The sequence below is a fragment of the Cucurbita maxima genome, unplaced genomic scaffold (assembly GCF_002738345.1).
Source record: "Cucurbita maxima cultivar Rimu unplaced genomic scaffold, Cmax_1.0 Cma_Scf00002, whole genome shotgun sequence".
Lineage (NCBI taxonomy): Eukaryota > Viridiplantae > Streptophyta > Magnoliopsida > Cucurbitales > Cucurbitaceae > Cucurbita > Cucurbita maxima.
In genome coordinates, this window is record NW_019272018.1 from 6,198,566 (window position 1) to 6,219,173 (window position 20,608).

At 38.0% G+C, this 20,608-nt stretch overlaps 5 protein-coding genes across 12 annotated transcripts in view; 2 read left to right on the forward strand and 3 right to left on the reverse strand.

Moving 5' to 3' along the window:
* Positions 1–5,832, forward strand: part of LOC111499857 (ras GTPase-activating protein-binding protein 2-like) — a 6,255-nt gene extending 423 nt beyond the window's left edge. The window contains exons 2-9 of the mRNA XM_023151563.1: positions 600–788; positions 1,537–1,840; positions 1,922–2,154; positions 2,241–2,418; positions 2,607–2,728; positions 2,816–2,878; positions 5,047–5,110; positions 5,280–5,832. Of these exons, the coding sequence (XP_023007331.1) occupies positions 600–788; positions 1,537–1,840; positions 1,922–2,154; positions 2,241–2,418; positions 2,607–2,728; positions 2,816–2,878; positions 5,047–5,110; positions 5,280–5,539 (1,413 nt within the window). The 3' untranslated portion in view covers positions 5,540–5,832. The remainder of the gene's footprint in view (positions 1–599; positions 789–1,536; positions 1,841–1,921; positions 2,155–2,240; positions 2,419–2,606; positions 2,729–2,815; positions 2,879–5,046; positions 5,111–5,279) is intronic.
* An 801-nt stretch (positions 5,833–6,633) lies between these two features.
* Positions 6,634–9,922, reverse strand: LOC111470404 (replication protein A 70 kDa DNA-binding subunit B). The gene is made up of 11 exons (XM_023115972.1): positions 9,719–9,922; positions 9,259–9,405; positions 8,932–9,147; positions 8,643–8,820; positions 8,264–8,534; positions 8,063–8,165; positions 7,860–7,984; positions 7,702–7,780; positions 7,474–7,618; positions 7,068–7,349; positions 6,634–6,984 (listed from the first exon to the last, which is right to left on the reverse strand). The coding sequence occupies exons 1-11, from the start codon at positions 9,844–9,846 to the stop codon at positions 6,787–6,789; spliced, it is 1,872 nt and encodes a 623-aa protein (XP_022971740.1). The 5' UTR covers positions 9,847–9,922; the 3' UTR covers positions 6,634–6,786.
* LOC111470449 (glycine-rich RNA-binding protein 2, mitochondrial-like) lies at positions 9,898–16,741 on the forward strand. 4 transcript variants are annotated; one of them, XM_023116022.1, is made up of 6 exons: positions 14,050–14,145; positions 14,778–14,933; positions 15,025–15,093; positions 15,449–15,555; positions 15,873–15,969; positions 16,021–16,741. In XM_023116022.1, the coding sequence occupies exons 2-6, from the start codon at positions 14,789–14,791 to the stop codon at positions 16,491–16,493; spliced, it is 891 nt and encodes a 296-aa protein (XP_022971790.1). In that variant the 5' UTR covers positions 14,050–14,145; positions 14,778–14,788; the 3' UTR covers positions 16,494–16,741. The 4 variants fall into 4 exon arrangements, with proteins under 4 accessions (XP_022971776.1, XP_022971783.1, XP_022971790.1 ...); XM_023116008.1 differs by lacking the exon at positions 14,050–14,145 and adding an exon at positions 9,898–9,926 and having other exon boundaries at positions 14,776–14,933; positions 15,873–16,741; XM_023116015.1 differs by lacking the exon at positions 14,050–14,145 and adding an exon at positions 9,898–9,923 and having other exon boundaries at positions 14,776–14,933; positions 15,873–16,741.
* Positions 10,426–13,533, reverse strand: LOC111470413. Of its 4 annotated transcripts, none has more exons than XM_023115984.1 (4): positions 13,214–13,533; positions 12,633–13,088; positions 11,654–12,504; positions 10,426–11,383 (listed from the first exon to the last, which is right to left on the reverse strand). In XM_023115984.1, exons 3-4 carry the CDS (start codon positions 12,445–12,447, stop codon positions 11,164–11,166), a joined length of 1,014 nt encoding a protein of 337 aa, XP_022971752.1. In that variant the 5' UTR covers positions 12,448–12,504; positions 12,633–13,088; positions 13,214–13,533; the 3' UTR covers positions 10,426–11,163. The 4 variants fall into 4 exon arrangements, with proteins under 4 accessions (XP_022971752.1, XP_022971753.1, XP_022971749.1 ...); XM_023115985.1 differs by having other exon boundaries at positions 10,426–11,048; positions 11,151–11,383; positions 11,654–13,088; XM_023115981.1 differs by having other exon boundaries at positions 10,426–11,054; positions 11,151–11,383; positions 11,654–13,088.
* On the reverse strand, positions 16,734–20,364 carry LOC111470386. Of its 2 annotated transcripts, XM_023115960.1 has the most exons (4): positions 18,659–20,364; positions 18,057–18,460; positions 17,505–17,538; positions 16,734–17,420 (listed from the first exon to the last, which is right to left on the reverse strand). In XM_023115960.1, the coding sequence occupies exons 1-4, from the start codon at positions 19,545–19,547 to the stop codon at positions 16,822–16,824; spliced, it is 1,926 nt and encodes a 641-aa protein (XP_022971728.1). In that variant the 5' UTR covers positions 19,548–20,364; the 3' UTR covers positions 16,734–16,821. The 2 variants fall into 2 exon arrangements, with proteins under 2 accessions (XP_022971728.1, XP_022971721.1); XM_023115953.1 differs by having other exon boundaries at positions 16,734–17,538; positions 18,659–20,363.
* Positions 20,365–20,608: the final 244 nt, after the last annotated feature.

Consider the following 20,608-nt stretch of genomic DNA (forward strand, 5'->3'; position numbering starts at 1 on the left):
TTTTTTTTTTTTTTTTCTCCATTTAGGGCTCAGCGCATTCGTTCGCCATTTTGCTACCCATTACTGTTCGGCGACGATTTGCCTCTATCCTTTTCGATTGTCAGTTTTCTAGTCGTGCATAAATGTTTCTTATCTCTCACCTGTATTGACGTGATAGTATACTGCGTGGTCTATTGCAAATATTGTGTAAAACCTGACTGTTGTTTTACATATATGTTCTTAAACAATCTACGATATTATGTGCATGTTTGTGAGATGAAGTAGAGGTTGGGAGCCGTAAGAAGATCGTATTACTGATTTTTATAAAATTTTATTCGTGGTTTTACTTCAGTCTTCAGTTCATTTAATATATAAACCCTAAAGAAATGTTGCTTTAAGTAATACCTAAATGTCGCCGGCTAGGCGCCTATATATTGCTTCTTTTTTTTTTTTTTTTTAAAAAAAAAAAAAAAAAAACTAAGTAATATATAGTTCAATTGTTTCTTTTAGATTTCAGTCACATTTCTATTTAACCTACAATTTAAGGCGTAGGTGAATTTTCTGGTACTAGTTATATTGCATTGAGCTATGCTTATGATATGCTCTAAATGATCTTGTAGATGGCGGCAACACAGGAAGCCAGTTCTTCCCCTGCTCCCAGTGCCCAAGTGGTTGGGAATGCGTTTGTTGGGCAGTATTACCACATCCTTCATCATTCTCCACAATCGGTGCATCGGTTTTATCAGGATTCAAGTTTGCTAAGCCGTCCAGATGTCAATGGAGTGATGACAACAGTGACAGGCATGCAGGTAAGCTTTTATGATGTATACATGATATTTATACCCGATATGGCTTGAATAGTTATCTTACCTTTATTTATTTAGTTTTTGAAGTCAGGGATATGTATGAAATTAGTACCAATCCTGTGGTCATGCATTTGGAAATTTTTGCTGTGAATCATTTGTACTATAATCGTGTTTGGAGCATATGGTTGTGAAATTATTTATGGATGGAATATGGATTATGTAAATGCATACATGTAATCACAGTGAGAGATAAAGTAGGCCAACAATGTAATGGAAAAGTATGTATTTTATTTCTGAGGACTCGGGTTCCACTTGAAAGTTATTCTAGTCAATATCATCTCCTCTAGTATGCATTCCCGACTTTGAAGAGAAACATACATTCACATGTAAGATACGAATTATATTAGTATTAAAACCAATCTGATATATCTATAGAAATCAGGTAATTACTGCGACATAATTCCAGAATGACTACAATACCTGTTAATCACATCCTATTAATTTGAAGATTTAGACAATTTGTCCAAGAGCAATTGTGGTTGATTTCCAAATTGTTTATGGTTGTAGTGTAATGGTTTTTGAGTTTCAGTCTCTCTGTCATTATTACTTGATGTTGATCCATGTATCTTCTCTAGATTATTGTAAAGAGCTGAATTTTTCCTATTGGTCTGAATTGGTCTTACTTCAATGATGTAATAAATCAATGAGCATTGTATGGTTAGCAATTGAAGTTCAATTTGTATTGTGACAGGCAATAAATGACAAGATCATATCCTTGAATTATGGAGACTATACAGCAGAAATAATAACTGCTGATGCTCAGGAGTCTCATGAGAAAGGAGTGATTGTTTTGGTAACAGGATGCCTAACTGGGAAGGACAACTTGAGGAGAAAATTTTCCCAAACATTTTTTCTTGCTCCTCAGGACAAAGGCTACTATGTCTTAAATGATGTGTTAAGACATGTTGAAGAGACTGAATCTAATCGAAGTAACTCTTCTTCTGGCGATGCCATCAAAGAGAATACTACAACGGTTACTTCAACACCAGAACCAGGTATATTCACTTTTCCAGATGATATTTACTTTGATGTGCCTTATTGTGGAATTGTGAGATAGCTTTCTGCCCCATTTTCAGAACCATCTCATGCTCCTAATCATCTTACTGTGGAACCTCCAATTTCATTGGAAGAGGAAGACATGAACAATGATCCTGAAGTTTGTGACCCTTCCAGTAATGACGAAGGATCAGTCATTGAACAGGAGGAGGTTCCTGAGCCCCCACAACAAATTGAGCATGAAGTAGTTGTGACAGCTGATGCAGCCCCTGTTGCCCAAGAAGATGCTCCAAAGAAGTCGTATGCATCAATTGTGAGTTATTTTTTCTTTCTGCATGTTTGATATTTTGGTGCCAATCTTGTTTCAGACATTTACTCAGATGGCTTGTTGTTTCACAGGTTAAGGTGCCAAAGTCAATATCTGGTCCTGTTTATGTTGCAACTACTCCTGTAAGAGCCGCACCTCCTGCAAATCCTGATCATCAATCTATTGGCCTGGTTAAACCTGCTCCAGTTTCCGATGCTTCTGCAGTAAATGGTGACAATCTTCCTGAAAGCAGTAACCTTCATGAGGAAGGTGTGTGTGCTCATGTTGATATCTATATTTTTTTAGCAGTTCATTTCAGCAAATCATTTTTATATGTATTGCAAACAAGAATTTATTAAAACAAATAAATAGTGCTTTGGTTGTTCTTTTCAGTCGGTGTCATAATGACATGTTTACATTTTCATGGAAATGTAATGTTTTGCTAATACTAATTACAGCCGAAGGTCACTCCATATATGTACGGAACTTGCCATTTGATGCTACAGTTGAACAACTTGAGGAAGAGTTCAAGAAATTTGGGCCAATTAAGCGTGATGGTATTCAAGTTAGGAGTAATAAGGTCCTATCCTAGTTTAATGTCTTTCATTTTGTTTCAACCTGATTTTTGTCTATTATCTTGTTAACATTTTCTTTCTTTCTCCTGCAGCAAGGCTTTTGTTTTGGATTTGTTGAATTTGAGCAATTAAGCTCTGTTCATGGTGCACTTGAGGTAACAAAAATTACAGTGCACCTTAATCTTCTTATTGCAATTGTGAAGTTGCTTAATGTATAACTCATCTATCACATTTTTCTCGTCTGGATCTCTTAATACATCTTGTCTATTTAGGTTATATTATGGATGGATCATTTTATGATTATGATATTTTTTGATGGTTCATTTTATGATTGTAGTGTTCTTTGATGGAACTTCTTACTAGAGAGAGTGTATGATCTGTTTTTTCTGGTAAATAACTACATTAGGATTGCACTGAATTAGGACTTATGTACCGTGGGCCTTTTGAGATTTTGTGCTGTATCGTTTGAATTTTGAGGGTTTTTTTTTTTCCTGTAAATATTTGTTTCTACAAAAATTATACTAGGTTTGAATGAATGAATTCTATACTGTACTGATATGGTTATATTTGTTCTCCTTCTTCCTTGTTTCTTTGTTTTTCTTCTTGCTTCCAGTATGTCTTACCGGTGTATTAGATGATCTTGTGTGCTCATATTCCATGTCCTCCATGCGATTTCTTTGTTTTTTCTTACCTTGTCCTTCTCATGTGTCTTCGGTCAATATTTACATGTTGCATACTTGCATTGGTTGAGAAGGTATCTTTTTAAACGTGAATCCTTTCTCAACGTTTTCATTTTTCATCAACTAGTGATGTGTTTTATACATGTTATTGATCCCAAAGCTTATTTTATTTATACGGAATGTTCGGCCTGTAAAAAAAGGGAATGTAAATTAAAGCATTAAAAAGAATTTGTCTCCTCAAGATGATTTGTTTTGGCTGTAGATGCTTTTGTTTTACAGTTTACCTAAGGATTCAAATTGATTCATGTAACTTGAATATGCATTTTCCGTGTTATATCTATGAGTCTGAGAAGTTGGACCTTCAATGTAAGACCATAATTTGTGATATTTTCTAGTTGTGTTTCCTTTTGTGTCATGTCCCTAGTCTAGGCCATAACACCATACCCACCTTTGTTTGTACCGGTTCATGTTAGTAATTTACTGCACCTCGACAGAATATTAATGGAAATGAACTAGAAATTTATATCATCTATCTAGGGTGGGATACTGCTAAATGAGCTCCAGCTTATCTAGTCTAGGCCATAACACCATACCCACCTTTGTTTGTACAGGTTCATGTTAGTAATTTACTGCACCTCAACAGAATATTAATGGAAATGAACTAGAAATTTATATCATCTATCTTGGGTGGGATACTGCTAAATGTGCTCCAGCTTATTTGTATTTATGATCTGGGCTTGTTATTCAAGCTTTGAAGAGAAAAATAGTCAACCTAGATTGTAACTGTTAAGATGCCTTCTTTGTTCTTTGTATCTTTTCACAAATCAGGTTAAAATTAGGCTCAGAAAGTGAGTGACCGACGTCGTGGAGTTGGGTTGACTGCATCTGAGTAAAATTGATGGCCTAATTGTTTTGCCGACATCTTTTGCTTTTGGAAATTATTTGACCTTCACCAGACTAGTCAATTTTTTTTTCTATGTAATTTTTTTTTATTATTTAGCATGAAATAATAGTGAAAAACCTTTGATTCAACCAGGAGGTCACAGATTCCAGCCTACTTCAAGTTGCTTGTCTATGATAATGAACATCGCATAGTTCTTTCTTACCTGCTTAATGTTGAAGGCTAGATAATGATTTTCAATTATGAAGTTGGGGTACTTCTATGGAAGTAGGTAGAATGCTTTACAATTTTGTGAACCTAAGTGTTGCTACATTGAACAAGAGTTGACAATTTCAAACTCGGTAGACACTGCATATCTACTTTTTTTCTTAGTAAAAAATGATTCCTCTTGTTACTTTGGAGTCATGCTCATTAAGTGTTAACATTTTGCTATTTCGTTTCTTTTAGGCTGAAGTATTGAGAATTATAATGTTATGGATGTGGTTTAGATAACTGCTAAAATTACTTCCTTAGGTTATTGTGAGCGTGAAATTAATTGTGTTTCTTTTCCCTTTTTTAAAGCTCAACTGCTCAAGTAGTTGTGGTTCTTTCGTGTGCATCTCTTAACTTTTTCTTTTGTTAGCCATGGGAATGGTTAGTTATTCACTTTGTATTTTTGCTTTCACTTTTCGTTTTGACAATATGTTTGTGATTTTTTGATTTGATATTGTTGGTCTGACTTTTCTTAATTCAATAACACCAGGCTTCGCCAGTCACAATTGGTGATCGTCAAGCTGTTGTTGAGGAGAAGAGGACTACCACCCGAGGTGAGCTCGTGTCTGAACTTTACTTTTTGTTTCCTTTTTCCTTTGATTGATAGGTTAAGAAGGGCTATACATTTAAGCCATATGAAACTTAAGTAGAGGAACGTACGAATTCTTAGCCAGTTGCTGCCTGCAAGAGCTGATTATCATGTTAATCAATTGATTTATTCAGTTAGCGGAAGTGGAAGAGGAGGGAGATTCCCTACAGGAAGAGGAGGTGGTTTCCGCAGTGACAGTTTCAGGGCAAGAGGGAACTACGGTGGTGGCAGAGGCTATGGAAGAAACGATTTTAGAAACCAGGGTGAGTTTGCTGGACGAGCTCGGGGTTCGACTGGACGCAATGGGGATGGTTATCAGCGGGCTAACCAAAATGGAGGCGGAAGGGGAGGAGGTCGTCAGGGTGGGGTAAACCGTAGCGCAGTTTCTGGTTGAACAGTTAAGGGAAGAGATACGTTGACAATTTTTTGACAGTAAAATTGAGAATTGAGATCTACCTTTTTTTTTTTTTTTTTTGGATTTTTTCTTAGGTTATTAATTGCGGTAGAAGAAACTGAAGGTACTCTTCAATTAGTCATTTACATTTATGTGAGAAGATAGTTTTGATTTTTTTTTTTTTTTTATTTATTTTTTACCCTTAGTGCTTCATAAAGCTGTACGACGTTAAGGCTCTTTGGTGAACATCATTTTGCTATGATTATTATTCTATTAGGCATTATTTTGGGGTACTATTTCTTTGCCCCTCTGATCTCACACGATTATCGGGGTATTTGTGGACTGGGTCTTGTAGACCGAATCAACTATTTGAATTGTAAAATTTTTAAAACCAAAATGTTAATGGAGTTTTTGCTCTTGAATCTCACAATTCCATTGCCTTCTCCTTCATCGTTATGGGTTCTTTTGACATAACATTCTTAGCCGCTCAAGAGTCAAGAGTCTATAGGAACCAGGCTATCTTTCTCATGATATTTGTATGCAATATCTTAGAGTGACTATTCATAGTTCCTCTCTTGTTAGTGTACTCGTGCAACAGCCCTTACGGCAACTCATAGCTATTGTATGCGCATGGGAGTAACGAGAACTCTCGCAATTGATTGGGAAAAAGAGCAAAAGTAAGAAAGATGGATTGTTATCTAAAATTGATAGGAATTCCTCGAAGATTGTCTGCCTTGTCTTTCAAACATCCAATCCCATGCTAATAAGAAAAAACGAACCATTGCTAGTGAGCTTTCATTTCATTTTTTGGATTGTTTTGAGGTTGGGTAGTACATTTGTAGAATATTCATTTATTTATAACCAACAGCCTAGAGACGTGCAAGGGTGGAGAAACCCTAGAGTTTTGTAATTGAAATCCATGTTGAATTCTCAATGCCCCTTCCCAAGTTAAAAAACACAAACCAATATCGACTCAATTTCTTCCAAGTCATATCATTTTTAAATGATACTAATACCAATAGTGAAGTTTGTATCCTCCAAGTTCTGTCATTTGAACCATCTAGTCACCATAAATGTGAAATAAAAGCTTAGTATACGCAAAAGCATCCTTGAATTGAGATGATAAACAAAACATTCCCCCATTGTCACTAGAGAAAAGAAAAACGAAAACGACTGTTAATTGGTGATTTAATTTACAATTTTCTACCAAAGTCCTAAGTAACCCATGGCTCTGCAATAAACCCCTCCTACGAAGCTTTCATCTTTGCTATTTCTTCAAGCAAAAATCTGGACTCGGCAGCGAAGTCAACTGGAGCAACGGACCTGACAGTGATCCTTTGCCTCTTCTCATTGTTGTACTCATTCTGAGAGACACTAACTCGAAATAAATGTGGAACCCAAGTGGCTTCTTTGAGTTTCAGCTGATATGAAGCCTCCTCTCCAATCTGCTATTGAAAACATAAGAAAAGGTCAATCAAGTTTGCTTCAAGTTCTCAATGTCAAGTTCTTGTATTATCTGATTCGTTACCTGTGATTTGAGCCCGTCAAGCTCTTCAGCAGTGCACCCAACAATCCTCTCCGCTTCTGCATTGAATGTGGAGAGCCAAGCCTCACAACTGGCATCAGAAACTCTTACGACCATTATGTACCTTAAGCTGCACTCTTCGTCGTTTTTCTGGCAGCTTTCGCACCAATATCCAGATCCAATGGCATCGGTCACCTTCTTGTTGCATGTCTTACAAGCCCGATACCACATTGTTTGATCAGGCTTAATAAAGCTGACATATGCTCTTATGCTGAAGAACATTGGCTGGAGAGATAATAAAACTCATGTTACTCTTGATAAATAGATGTTCTATAGGGATGGATATTTCATAGTATTGCTCCCTATAGAAGTTTCACTTTCTTGAATTCAAAGGTCGTATGTATGTTACCTTTTCTTCTCCCAAAGATTTGTTTTGGAGTATATGAGACAGGGAGACCCGGTCAGTGTACATGGATCTCGACCCACTCTTGGATGAGGGGCTCATGCCAGAGCTGACAGAAGCCATGGATATGGCTTTTCCTTCAGAGTCGTACCTATACGCAGGTAATATAAAATGCATTACTATTATAGCTAATTATATTATGGCACGAACTCAACTTGCACTCTGTAAACTTACCATGATCTCAGTTGATGTGCTTCCTTTATGTCGGGATTTATTAAAATTGAGCTCCTACTTATAGTTGACAAAGATACACCTGCAGATGGAAGCAAGTAGGATGTCAAGAGAGTTTGCTTCAATTTTACCAGATATAATCACTTCAATTTTAGCAGTACCTTGAAAATCTCCGACTCTAAGATACTTCAATGCAATTATGGGAGATTGATCGACAATGTCAAGCAACTCCTGTCCCACGGTGGTAGCAAGATCATTCCACAAAGATACCACAACAGTCTTTTTTCTGCAATTTAATACTCATAACTTCAATATGAATGATGTAAACAGACAACAATTTTCATCAATGAGAAAATCTACTCACGTCTCATCAGCAATAGTTACATCACGTTTTGGAGCTGTCTCATTGTTGATTTTCCTTCTAATGCTCATGGTAGGAGAAACACTTTGTACAACTCCAATAACATCTGGCCGTTCCAAAAACATGTTTAACTTTATAAGATGGAAAAAAAAAAAAAAAAAAACATGCAAGGATAAGTTATTTAGGGTAGGATAGGATTCTTACCAACAAGCTCTCTTCCATTCACGTGAGGACCTAACATATCAATCTTGACAAAATTGAACTTGGTTTCAGGGACGAAAGCAGCTTCGTTGGTGACCTCGTCTACTTGAGAATTCACATTTAATGTCATTTCATAATCATTTTGAACTGTCTTAAATTTTTTATTTGCAACTTTCAAAGTTCCCCTTGAAACGTAGTAAACTTTGCCAAGGGAAAACTTTTCATAGAACTTTCTTGCAGCTTCATTGAACATCGTTGCTTGTATTTGTGTCCCCTGAACAAGAAGAGACAAGTAACTTCACTTGCATATCAACAAGAGACTATAAAATGTAATTGTTTAAGTAAAAGTGGTAATGATTTAACAGATCGGCAATTCACTTACATCTTCATCTGCCAACACCACATTGAAAACACAACCTTCTCCCTGGGCATTCTTGTATGTACGCAGATTTCCCTTGTCTGTAACACGAACTTTGATAGTCCAATCTCCCTGGTACGGATTTAAGTAGACAAGCGGATGAACCCGCCTTGTCATGGACATCCGTGCAGATGGTGCCATACTGTTCACGGAAAAGCAAAAACATGTAAACATGTATCAGTATTTGCATACAGTAACTGTGAACTTGATAACTAAGTCCAACAAATGATCTCCTAAAAGAGAGTACACTCACTTTGTACGCTGCTCATGTACAATCTGGGCAGCTGATTTGGCAACCAATTCTTGCTTTGGTTTTAAAAGAATACCAGATCCAGTATTAACCGCACTCTTATCGTCTAACTCTTGCTTGGGTTTCAAAACAATATCTGCTTCCTCTTTCTTAACCTCAGATTTTACCTCCTTGTCTAAAGCAGAAGACACCACCTCACATTTTGTCACGATTAGATACCTGATAATAAGAAAGAAATATGACAAACCATAACTAAACAAAGAACAATTACATATAAATTTAGGAAGGCGCAACATGATTATTTCTCAAAATTTGAAAGACGAAACTCACTTTTCTGGCTTGTTCGGAATGTCATTGAGAGAATAATCAAGAACGCGAATAAGACCCAGATTTTGAATGTTTCCAGATATGACCTCTGACGTAAGGTTTGAAGGAAGAATGGATTTTAGCTTCATATCCCCATCGGCAGCAGTAAACCTGAAAGTGAAGTAATAGAAATTAAATAAACGGCCCATATAAGCTTTAGATCTTCAATCACAAATATCAACAGAAATCTCCCTAATCGTTAACGCGACGATTTATGAAAACACGAACCCCTGGCAGATAATCCAAAGATTATACACACGACACAAACAGTTTGATCTAAACCAGAGTTTTAACTTTCAAGCATGTCAACAATGAATCACCGAACTTAGGTCGGAACCAAAAGGGAATCTTAGACAGTTCGAGCGAGCATAAGTAAACAACACAGTACTAATCAGAGTTCAAAGAAAGGTGAAAGAAAACTAACATGTAGCGATTTCCCGTCGCCTTGAGATCGAGGACCTGAAGCACAACCTGAGGGACATCGGAGGCGGAATCCGGGGATGGATTCGCCAAGATCTTGGAAATCCCGCCTGGGGTAGGTGCATTCGCCATTGCTCGACGGTATAGGATAGGAAAAGCTAGGTCAGAAATTTGAGAGAGATTCAGCGAGAGGAAGAAGAAGAAGAAGAAGTGAAGAATGAGGGGAAGAAGAAGGGATTTGGGGGTTTTGTATTTGATGATTCAAGCGGGAAATTGGTTTTGGATCTTTGAAAAAAAGAGAAAGATTGGTGTTTTCGCGGCAAATAAATTTTCCGATTTCCATTTTTCCCAAACACCTTCCAAATTTTTGGCGGGCTAATACGGTTTACGCGGCCGAGAATCCTAATTTACGGATTTACCCTTCCGAGCTTTCTGAAATTACCTGGCTACCCCTTTAGGTTTTGAAATGATTTGATGTGAAATTGCTCATATATAGGTTTTTTCTTCTAATGTCAGTAACTAAATTAAATATTTGATTATTTTTATTAAAAAAAAAAATAATAAATATATATATATAGGATTTAGGAATGGTCACGTGTATTTCAACAATGAATTTAAAGAGTTTGTAGTTCATAGGTTCATGTTCGTCATCTAGCATCAGAAAATAAAATGTATCTATGATAATTTTAATATTGCGATTGAAACTTATTTGGACGGTAATTCTCAAGTAATCATTACACTCAAGTAAGATAACCAACACAGAGAAACAAAACTGTCAAATAACAGTTGTATTTATAAAGGGGAACAAAAAGGGATTATCGACAGGGCAATAAGAGAAGAAGCTATGGTCTTGCTCTCGCTACATAGTTCCACCACGTACAAGCAAATCTAAAGCAGCAACAGCAGCAGCAGCAGCAACAACAATAATGACTCCTCCCTTCGTTTCAAAACTCAACATCCAATTCGATCAAACTCGAAGCCATTCATTCGCACCTATCTACGTTTGTTCATCAGCTTCCTTGAAGCTCTTTGACACTTCCCAGACCCAGAAGGGGCAAAAGACAACCAACAACGAGCACCATTGGGTATCATATCATTCCAATCAAACGATACAATGGGTACCACTCTCATGTTTCATCAAGGAAGGAGAAGTACAGACAAACGAGAAGCCACATTTGATTGGAGACGATCATTTCAAGCTTCTTTGAACTGTTTTTTCTTTCTTGCAATTTCATCAGCATCATCGGCACTGAAGTTGTCAACATCAGACACAGATGATTTAGCACAAAGTTTGCGTCCAAAGATGGCTTATCCAGTTACCAAGAACCGAGAAACTGTGCCTACCAAAACAAAATTCGTGTTGTTAACAAAACTATCCAGATGCATTATCCTAGTAGCTACACAAGAAGAGGGGGGCAGTGGCAGTTTGGTTGAACCTGTACACTTCTCTCAACTACGGAAGGAGCAGCAAGATAAGCAAGAAAGCCATCTCTTTGGAGGAGCCACATTTGAATCTGCTTTTGGAGATTCGTCTGAGCTCGATTCCTTGGGGATCTGTGGATTTGATGAAGCTGAATGTTGCAATTCATTATTCGTCTCGTGATTCGACTTCTCCTTCTCGGGTTCTGCTCCCTTAAAAGAAATGCTTTTTGCTCCATCTCCTGACAATCTTCAATTTGGACAAACAAAACATTCATATAAATTTGATCTGCAACATCTCTCAAGAATTTTAGTGCTAAGAGTGAAAAATTAATGAGCATTCTTCTAATACTTCATTCGGTTAGCTCTGCATACTTTCTTAGCTCATCTTATCCACTCTTATCCATTTACAGCTTCGATTCTACCAGTTAGTTTCGAAGAAAAATGACAATGTTTTTCTTCAAAACATTAAAACAAAAGCTATATTAGTCGATAAGGATTTGAGAACGTAGTGGCTTACATGGGAAACTGGAAAGATTGTGTGCTGCTTTCTGACTGATGAGAAACGCTGGCTGACTGAGATGACGACTCTGTTAGAGTAGAACTTCCCATGCGGTTGGTTTCTGAATTTTCCCTTATAACCTCCCTCATTGTTTGGGCACATCGTGCTTCAGTGACTGCCATATCACCATCTTGATGGGTGCCCTTCAACCCACATTCAGAATGTTTCATATTCAAAGCCTGGGATACGCTCATGGCTAATTCACCAGACCTATATAGCTCGCCTGATTTTCCTATCCAACACAATTGTTCTCTGGTAAAACTCATGGTTCCCATCTGAATACTGAACAATGATTCATTTGAAGCACCACTCCATTCTGTAGGCGTTGTAGATTTAGTTCTAGAAAAGACATGAGATGGGATTCTATATCCAGGTGAATTAGGATTATCAGCTCGCTCCATCACTTGAGTTTGAGGATATTGAGTTGTTTCCTCGCTGCCTGACCTGCTGTTCTTCACCACAGCCTTGATATCTTTGTCCTTTGCAGGCTTTGGGAATTCAATCACACCATCACGAAGGGAAGATTCATTGCCATTGATAAACGCAAAATCAGAATCCGGGTGTCCTGCAGCATGCAACTCTTTTTTCAAAGAGTCACTCGTCGTACCACCAACGTATAGGCCGGGCTCATTTACAACCAATTCGAAGGAGCTGTCGGAGGAGGAATTAGATGCCGAGGATAAGGCGGAGCTTAAAGTTTTGCTAGGATGTGTATTTGATTCACCGGCCTCAATCTTTCGCCCAGATTCCATATGTTTTCAGGCACCACTCTTCAATTTTCGAATCAGATCAAGTCTGAAAATCACCGCCTGTAAAATGCAACAAGAACATGAAATGCGATAAACAAATCAAGATATCCAAACCCTTTATGATTCGATTAAATCTGGTTCTAGGTTCTATCACGCTGTAAGAGAGTATTGAATCAGAAATGGATTACTTCGCTAGCTCTCCTGTCAGCGAGCAATCAATGCATTGTGTTTATCAGAGAAATGGAAGATGGGGACTACAAGTTTCTTCGGCCATCCGGATTTAATCCCCAGCCTATGTTCTATCCATGACGAACAGAAGTTAAGCGATAACCCGAAATCGTTAGATTTCAATTACTGAAACTCAACCAGTACTTGCGAATTATTCATCGCCGCCGCGAACTAAACAATATCTCGCAACCTCGAAAAGAACGGCGCGGCTTTTGCCCCATTCCACGACCTCTTGAAACTCTGAAATACGGAGATCGCATTCCAAGATATAATCCATGCGCTTCATTTCAACAATCTCCCATTCACTATTCCATCGCCTAACCCCTCATAACATCAAATCTCTCAAGATCCCAAGTATTCGTGATTTCTCGATCGCTCCTTTTCGTTCACTTCGCATGAAATTTCAAATCAAATATCTACATCCGCAAAAAAAGAAACCGAACAAATAACAACAAATCGTAACACAAAACACGACGGCGTCAAAAGAATAACAGGGGAATCCAATATAAAGTCAAGAGTTGCAGGATAAACGATAACTTACGTCGACAACATCCCAATCCCAGGTAGTATAAGACGAAAAGCTCATAGAGACTTCCGGCCGGAGAGATGAGGAGAAGAGGCCTCCGACGGCCGGGTACCGACAGTCCCGGATTGGGAATGTCGCAGAGGGATGGATTATCGAATGAGCAAAAGAAAAGAGTGCCAAATTCAGAAAAGATTCCGATAGAATCGAACGAGGAAGAGAGAGAATGGTGAAACAGAGATGGGAGGGAGGAAGAGAGAATTTAGGGGAGAGAGAGAGAGATAAGAGTAGAGCTTGAAAATGGAAAACGGAGTGGGAAGGAAGTTATGAGGCGTCGCATTGTTTCAGCCTTCTCTTTCTCTTTCTACCAACGAACTTTGCATTTTTTAATATTTTTTAAAAATATTTTTAATTTAATTTAATTTATTTAAAATTCCCTCCATTTTCGGAATCCTTTTATTATTCCCTCCATTAAGATATATATATTCCTTGGTTTTTTTTTTTTTTCATTTTAACCCAATTAGTTAGATAATTTTATTTATTTATTTATTATCTTTTTTAGTTTACTATCCTAAAATATAAAATATAAAATATTAAGCTAATATTATGTCATGTTAACGAGCGGATCACATGATCATTTAATATAATGTATATTTCAACTAGGTTTAAAATGTAGTATTAACTTTTACCCCAGTAAAATTTACTAGATTCATACGTAATAATAAAGTTAAAAAGGTTTATGGTAAAAAAAAAAAAATACAAATCTTACAAAATTAGGGTAGATTTTGAATTTTGTTCGTGGCCCTAGTTTGCACCGTCATTGATCCATCCGACGGCCCAGATTTCTCCAGCTTCTCTATATATTCTCATATTCTTACAAACCTCTTACCGTACGGATCAGAAAAACCTGCTAGGGTTTTAGCATCGTAACGAAAGTGAAGAAGAAGAAGGTTCGTTATCCATTCACTCCATTGTCTCTGTTTTTGCGTTTTCTTTACACGTCATTTTGCCACTTGTTTATGCTTTACTGATTGATTCGGTCACGCGCGTGCGTATTGAGGGTGTTGGACATTTGATCGATGGTTTGTTACTCTGAATAGAGTTATTTTTGTGGTTTATGGGTTCGGGAACTAGAGGGAATGATGGCAGAAATATGCGATGAGTCTTATCTCTCTCGACTTTTGCGTATTTGATTTTTTTCATCACGGACTGTCTTCTGTTGCGTGTTGATTTGGTTTAAAGGGTCTATTTTGTTATGGATGAACTGGTTTTCGGTGGTAAGGATCATCTTATTAAGCTTGATATGTTTCTATTAAACACCTAAACAGAGCTTATGCACGTTGGCGCTGAAAGGTAACGTTATGAGCATTATTACGTCGGTTTCTGGCATCGCTAGTGTTCGTTTATGGTCCATTTCTGTTTAGTCGGTTTTAGTATGTTCTGGCGATGAGTTATGTTGCGACGGTGTTCTCTGTTCTCTTAACTTGTCAAAAACCTTAGTGGCCCGTAATTTGAGGAACCTAACAGCTTTCTTTGTTGTCTCTGATATTGTGATCGAATCATTTTCATTTATTTCTTTCAGGTTGCATCTGAATGGCTTTCCTAAGTAAGGTTGGAAATATTCTAAGGCAGGGTGCAAATAAGAAGATTGGATCGGATTTGCAGGCTTCCAGTTTATCTATCTGTCAAGCTGTACGATGGATGTCTTCCATGCAAAGTTCTAAACTTTTTGTCGGAGGTTCGATTAGAAAAGTTGTTTTTTTTATTTAAGGAACAAGTCCCAATTTCTTTTTCTTTATATTGTGCTTGTACGCATGCTTATGATGCAGGTATTTCATTCAGCACTGATGATCAAAGTCTGAGGGAAGCCTTTACTAAGTATGGAGAAGTAGTTGAAGGTATATTACCACTCCCCAACTTGTTTACCATGTTTGCTTGAAGGTTATTTTAGTAGTATCTTTCTTCCAATTTTTAACATGGCTTATTTTTATTGTACAATCAATTTTTGTAAAGTAGCATGCTTTTGAACATTCCACAGCAGAGTAATACAAAGATTTATCTTTACAACAAAAATGAACATGTAATAAACATAATTTTGGAACCCGTATGATGGAATCTGCTCAAGGGATTATGTTTCTCTGGAGGGTTGGAGCTGGATATTACTTGACGTGCTAGTGGAGTGTGTCGAGTCTGAATTTAGTAATTACTGTTGTTTTCCTTGTTTACCCTGTTTTTTTCCTTGCCCCGTGACAGCTAGGATCATTGTGGACCGTGAAACTGGAAGATCTAGAGGATTTGGATTTGTGACTTATACCTCCAGTGAGGAGGCCTCTAGTGCCATCCAGGCATTGGATGGACAGGTAATGATTCAGTTGTCGGCTCAATGTGATTAAAAAGGATGATGCATTGTTTTATATTCATATGCTTTTATATGTTATAATCTGATTAAAAAGGATGATGCAATGTTAATTCAAGAACGTCAGCTGTCTGCTTTCTTTTCCTTCTGATGATTGTGCTTTCATGTTACTTGTTTGGCCTTTGAATCTATTGGAACCAAGCATTATTTAAAATTAACTGCCTAATTTATGGTGATGCATTTTTTAGTTAATCTATTCTGGTTCTTAATATTTGCTAAACTCAGAAAGTTGGATGATTTGGATTATTTTATTTCAAACAGGATCTTCATGGTCGTCGCGTTAGGGTGAATTATGCTAATGATAGAAGCCGTGGTGTGGGTGGTGGCGGCTATGGTGGTGGTGGCGGCTATGGCGGCGGTGGTGGATATGGCGGTGGTGGTGGATATGGCGGTGGTGGATATGGCGGTGGCGGCTATGGTGGCGGTGGTCCTGGGGGCTATGGCGGTGGTGGGAGTGGAGGTTATGGTGATGGTAGTGGTGGATTCTCCACGACAGGATATAGTTCCGGTGGTAACTATACGAACAATTTTGGCGGTGGTAGCCAAGGAACTGGAGGAAACTATGGCAACGAGTTTGCCAGTGACAGCCGTGGAAGTGTTAGCACAGGTGGTGGCTTTGGTGGGAATGATGCTGGCTACAACGCCAGCAATTTTTCTGGTGGGGACAGTGGAAACTATAACGTCAGTGGCGGGGGCGGCGACTATTTTTCCAACCGTGGGTCTGAAGAAAGCTCTGGTTTTGGAGGATATACCGGTGGCGATCAATTTAGCAGCAAAGAAACAGACTCCATGAATGCACCTGGAAGTGGCCTAGGGGAGCAACTTGAAGGAAATGATAGAGACGAAGACGACGACGCAAATGACTTCGCTAAAAGAGCCTGATAGATGATATTGGATGTTTGGTTATGGCCATGTTGGACCTTCCTCGATGATCAGTGTTCCTATGTATTTTCAATTTGGTTTCTCACTGACAAATAAGTTTTGTCTGATCTCTATTAGAAGCCATTCTCAATTCTATCCTATGAAGGCTATTGTGGTAAAGATCCAAGCTGCTTGTGGCTTGTAGTTGTTGTATGTCTTTTCATTGTTGGATGCATTTTAAATAAAGTGTCATTATTCAACGACCAAAAGAAGGCTATTGCAGAACAATAATAATTGATGGTAATGTTGGGTGTTCTACACTAATGATTGATCAGTATTACATTATGGTTCAGACGTTGTCTTTATCCATTGAAAACAGCCATCTTTGTGCATTCAGAACCACAGGGGATCCCTTTCTGGTTTTCTCCACAATCTGCTTTATCAACTGCTTCTCCATCTCATCATCATAATCACTGCTTTCATCTTCATCATTTGACTGCTGAACCTTGTAATCACAATCCTTCATTTTCTCCTTAACAAGTATCCTACTGAGGCTTGTCGGGATTGAAAATCGATGACCGTTTGTGGTGGTGTTGCTTTGTCGATGCTTACTTTCGTCGACTGCTGATGGTGGACACACAAGCTCTTCTTCGGAGTCATCGGTATCAATCAACTCATTATATGCCTCATTATAGGCATCCAGAGCTTCTCCAGCTAAATTCATAACAAGAGGTTGAGCAGTAAGACTTTCTTCACTAGATGAATGTACCAGTAGTTCACTTGGGGTGAATCCTTTCCAAGAATTGATCTGCTTGGTTTCAACCCTCTGAAGTTTCCTCTCGCTATTCTCAAGGGCTGTTTCGAGTTCTCTCACACGCGCTTCAAGTCTCGATTGGATTACTTCATGTAGTCGCAAGCTAAGCTCCCAGGGTGAAACTGTGTGGTTACCTGAAGAAGCAATCTCACTGTCAACTTGAATTTCATGAATCTGAGTAGCACTTAGCCCATCGATAATGTCAGCTCTCAACTCACCTTCAGAGAAATCTACTGCAAATTCTTGTTCAAGCTGCAAAAGAAATTGCTCCATATCAACACAAAACAATGAGTACCACTAAATATCATTGTTTTTGCTAATAAACTAAGCAGGTGTAAGGTGAACAGTTCCTCTTCCTCGTTCGTGGCTCAAAACATACCGTGACGACCAATCTTTATGCATACATCACACGCCCTCTTTCAAAGCGATCCATAAACTATGTTGTCGTTAAGTTTTACGTATAAACGACATCGGAATATATACTTTTAAGTTTGTGAATTAAGGATCAAACCATAAAGATAAGCAGAACCAAAAGGAATTGACCACAGCAAGAACTCATCATTTGAACATTTGAGTTCTAGAGAAAGAACCTATATTCAAAAGAGCAAGAACAACGAACTATGTACTTCAAAGGGAGCATCCACTAAACCAAATCTGAATGATATGCTTAAACTTGGAAACAGAAAATTAACATCACAGTGAGATAATGAGACGATTTGTATGTGTATGTACCGAAAGAAAAAAACGTTCAATAAATAGACACCAATTACCTCATGAAGATCAGAAAATCGTTTATCTGTACTCGTCGTATGGGTATTAAGTCCCAATCTCTGGAGTTCTGCTTCAAGCTCAGCTTCAATTTTACTCAGAGATTCTGACCCCTCTTCAGCGTTTTGTTCGAATAATTCCTTATCATCAGATTTAGCCGAAGAATTGAGATTCCGTTCTCTCCTACCGAAGAACGAATTTTCAGATATGTCTAGTGATTCACAATTCTCATTTGAAAGCTCCTTCACTGTTACAGAGTCCTTCATCTCAAGTTCCTCTTGCAGATCTTGAACCAAGTTCTCAGTATGCTTTAATAACTCTTTGAGCTTGTCTATTTCTCGCTTATTTGCCACGTAAGATGATATTAAGCCGATCGAAAATCCAAGATAGAACGGAAGCATTCGATCTGATGAACACAATAAAATGTAAATTTAAGCACAATTAGGCAAATGGTAACCAATTAACAATACCGATACTGATAATGAACATCACAACAGCTCAGAACAAAGAAATTTCAATCTTTAAAGGTTACGAGTTCGAGATAAAAAGGCGTTTAGAATGAAAAAGAATTTAGCAACCCTGAAGTTATCTGATTAAAATTCACCTTCTCCATGGAGGAGCTTCTCATTATGCATTTGACTGCCACTGCTTGCTCCACCTTGTCTCCTTTCTCCCTTGATGTCTATCATCTCATAGTTCTTCAAAGACTGTATTTTGGGAAGCAAAGGTAATCCACACACATTTCTGTTCTTTTCAATCAATGGCTCTTTATGGAAGTTACTTGCATCCATATCAACCTGAACACTAAAAGAATCCCTAGCTGCCCGGCTGACCATCCGGGTTCCACCGTTTACAACGAGCTGCCTCCTGGTTGATTCAGATGGTGACTGAAACGAATGTAGGATATACTCTTCCATTTCAATGTGTTCCTTGTAAAGATGAGACAGCACACAACTATCTAACGAACTAAGCGGTCTAATAAATCTCCCACACGAACGTTTACGTCTAAGAGAACCTATTTTCCTCACAGTAGGCCGAATCCAGTTCAATTCTCTAGAAGATGAACAAGGTAGCTGATCAGTAATATTATCGTCCATATTCACGTTCATACTACTTCTATGGCCAAATGCTCGAGGGTCCTTACTCAATGATAATTCCAGTGGCAAATCGGATACTCGAAGATCGTTATAGTCCTGGTAATTCCCCAAACTTTCCATCTTTTCACAATCAAAACCATTTGTAGAAGCCACATTGAATAGACTTGTATCAAAATCTCTCTCATTCAAAACCTCTCCTTCATCAGGCAGGATATCTCTACTTGCTTTCGTTCTTCGAGCTGTTTCGTGGAAGGGATGATCCAGAGATCTTACTTCCTCGTTAATTGAATTCCTAGAAGACATCTGAGATGAGCTATTCCCATCCCTCAACAGTTTCTGCCAATACTTGGCTAAGTATCCAGCACCAGCAGCAGTAGCAACTACCCACAAGTCCATTTCAGCACACTCCCTTACACAACCAAAGACTCTAGCCAAATTCCACAATCCTAATCTCCCCTTTTGTTCTAACTCCCATTACAGCAAGCCCAGTGAATCATACAAGCAAAACCCTATTGCACAAAGAAAAAAACAAAGCTAAAACAGCATAACATTCCCCATTTTTTATCCGTAGAAAGGGAACCTAGGCGACATCTATACCTTGAAATTAACCAGGAGCTATCCCCAGCGGCCTCAAATACAGATTTGAATTAATTGGCAGCAAAATTTAACAGTACAAATTACTCATGAACCTAGAAGAAATAAACGATTTCGAGCAGACAGAGAGATTGAACAGAATCAAATATAAAGTTTAAGGCCGCATTTCCTTCACAAGCTCTAGAGAATCAAGCTATATCATAGAAAAATCAACGCTACCCAGAAGCCATTTCTTAATAGGCATCCAATTTTGGCTCAACCCAATAAACGAACACAAAAAAACCCACAGCCCACCAACAAAAAGGAAAAAATCTCAACCAAGAAATACCCATTTGAGAACAGCCCTTCTGGCGCAGAACCCACCAACGCAATCGCAGATTTCCATAATCAACGGAATGTAAAGGAAGCTGACAAAATGGTGGCGGAGACGGTAGAAGAACATGGCGAAAAATGGGTCCAGGGAAATCTAGTTCCAAAAGAGATTGAAAATCCAGGAGGCCCCAGAAGACGTGCCGAGAGAAGAAATGCGAGCTTTGGAGGTGTCGTTATCGTCGTCGCGGCGGTTGTTGAAATGGCCCGAAGAATAAGACCGGCTGCCCTGTTATCTACTAAGGTAAACCAATGGCAATAACCAAGGCCCCGTCTACAGTACAAATACAAATCATAAATTTTATTTTCCTTTTTATTAATAAATAAATAAATAAAAATATTTAACTTTTAATTTAAAACATTATCCAATTTTTGTGATTAAAAAAGTTTCCATTTAAAGACTTTGTAATAATAATATAACAAAAGAAATACATTTGCTAAAATGATTTTTTAAATCTTTATGGCAAAAACCAAATATTAATTTCATTGAATAC

Coding starts and splice junctions, on each gene's coding strand:
- LOC111470404 (XM_023115972.1), bottom strand. CDS start 9,846: ATGGCGAATGCACCTACCCCAGGCGGGATTTCCAAGATCTTGGCGAAT. Junction 8,535..8,642: donor TGGTGTTGGCAGATGAAGAT/GTAAGTGAATTG, acceptor CTTCTTGTTCAG/GGGACACAAATACAAGCAAC. Junction 7,985..8,062: donor GTAACTATTGCTGATGAGAC/GTGAGTAGATTT, acceptor ATTAAATTGCAG/AAAAAAGACTGTTGTGGTAT.
- LOC111470413 (XM_023115988.1), bottom strand. CDS start 12,447: ATGGAATCTGGGCGAAAGATTGAGGCCGGTGAATCAAATACACATCCT. Junction 11,384..11,653: donor CAATCTTTCCAGTTTCCCAT/GTAAGCCACTAC, acceptor TCCAAATTGAAG/ATTGTCAGGAGATGGAGCAA.
- LOC111470449 (XM_023116008.1), top strand. CDS start 14,789: ATGGCTTTCCTAAGTAAGGTTGGAAATATTCTAAGGCAGGGTGCAAAT. Junction 15,094..15,448: donor GTATGGAGAAGTAGTTGAAG/GTATATTACCAC, acceptor GCCCCGTGACAG/CTAGGATCATTGTGGACCGT. Junction 15,556..15,872: donor TCCAGGCATTGGATGGACAG/GTAATGATTCAG, acceptor TATTTCAAACAG/GATCTTCATGGTCGTCGCGT.
- LOC111470386 (XM_023115953.1), bottom strand. CDS start 19,547: ATGGACTTGTGGGTAGTTGCTACTGCTGCTGGTGCTGGATACTTAGCC. Junction 18,461..18,658: donor GAAGCTCCTCCATGGAGAAG/GTGAATTTTAAT, acceptor TGTGTTCATCAG/ATCGAATGCTTCCGTTCTAT. Junction 17,539..18,056: donor GATTTTCTGATCTTCATGAG/GTAATTGGTGTC, acceptor TTTCTTTTGCAG/CTTGAACAAGAATTTGCAGT.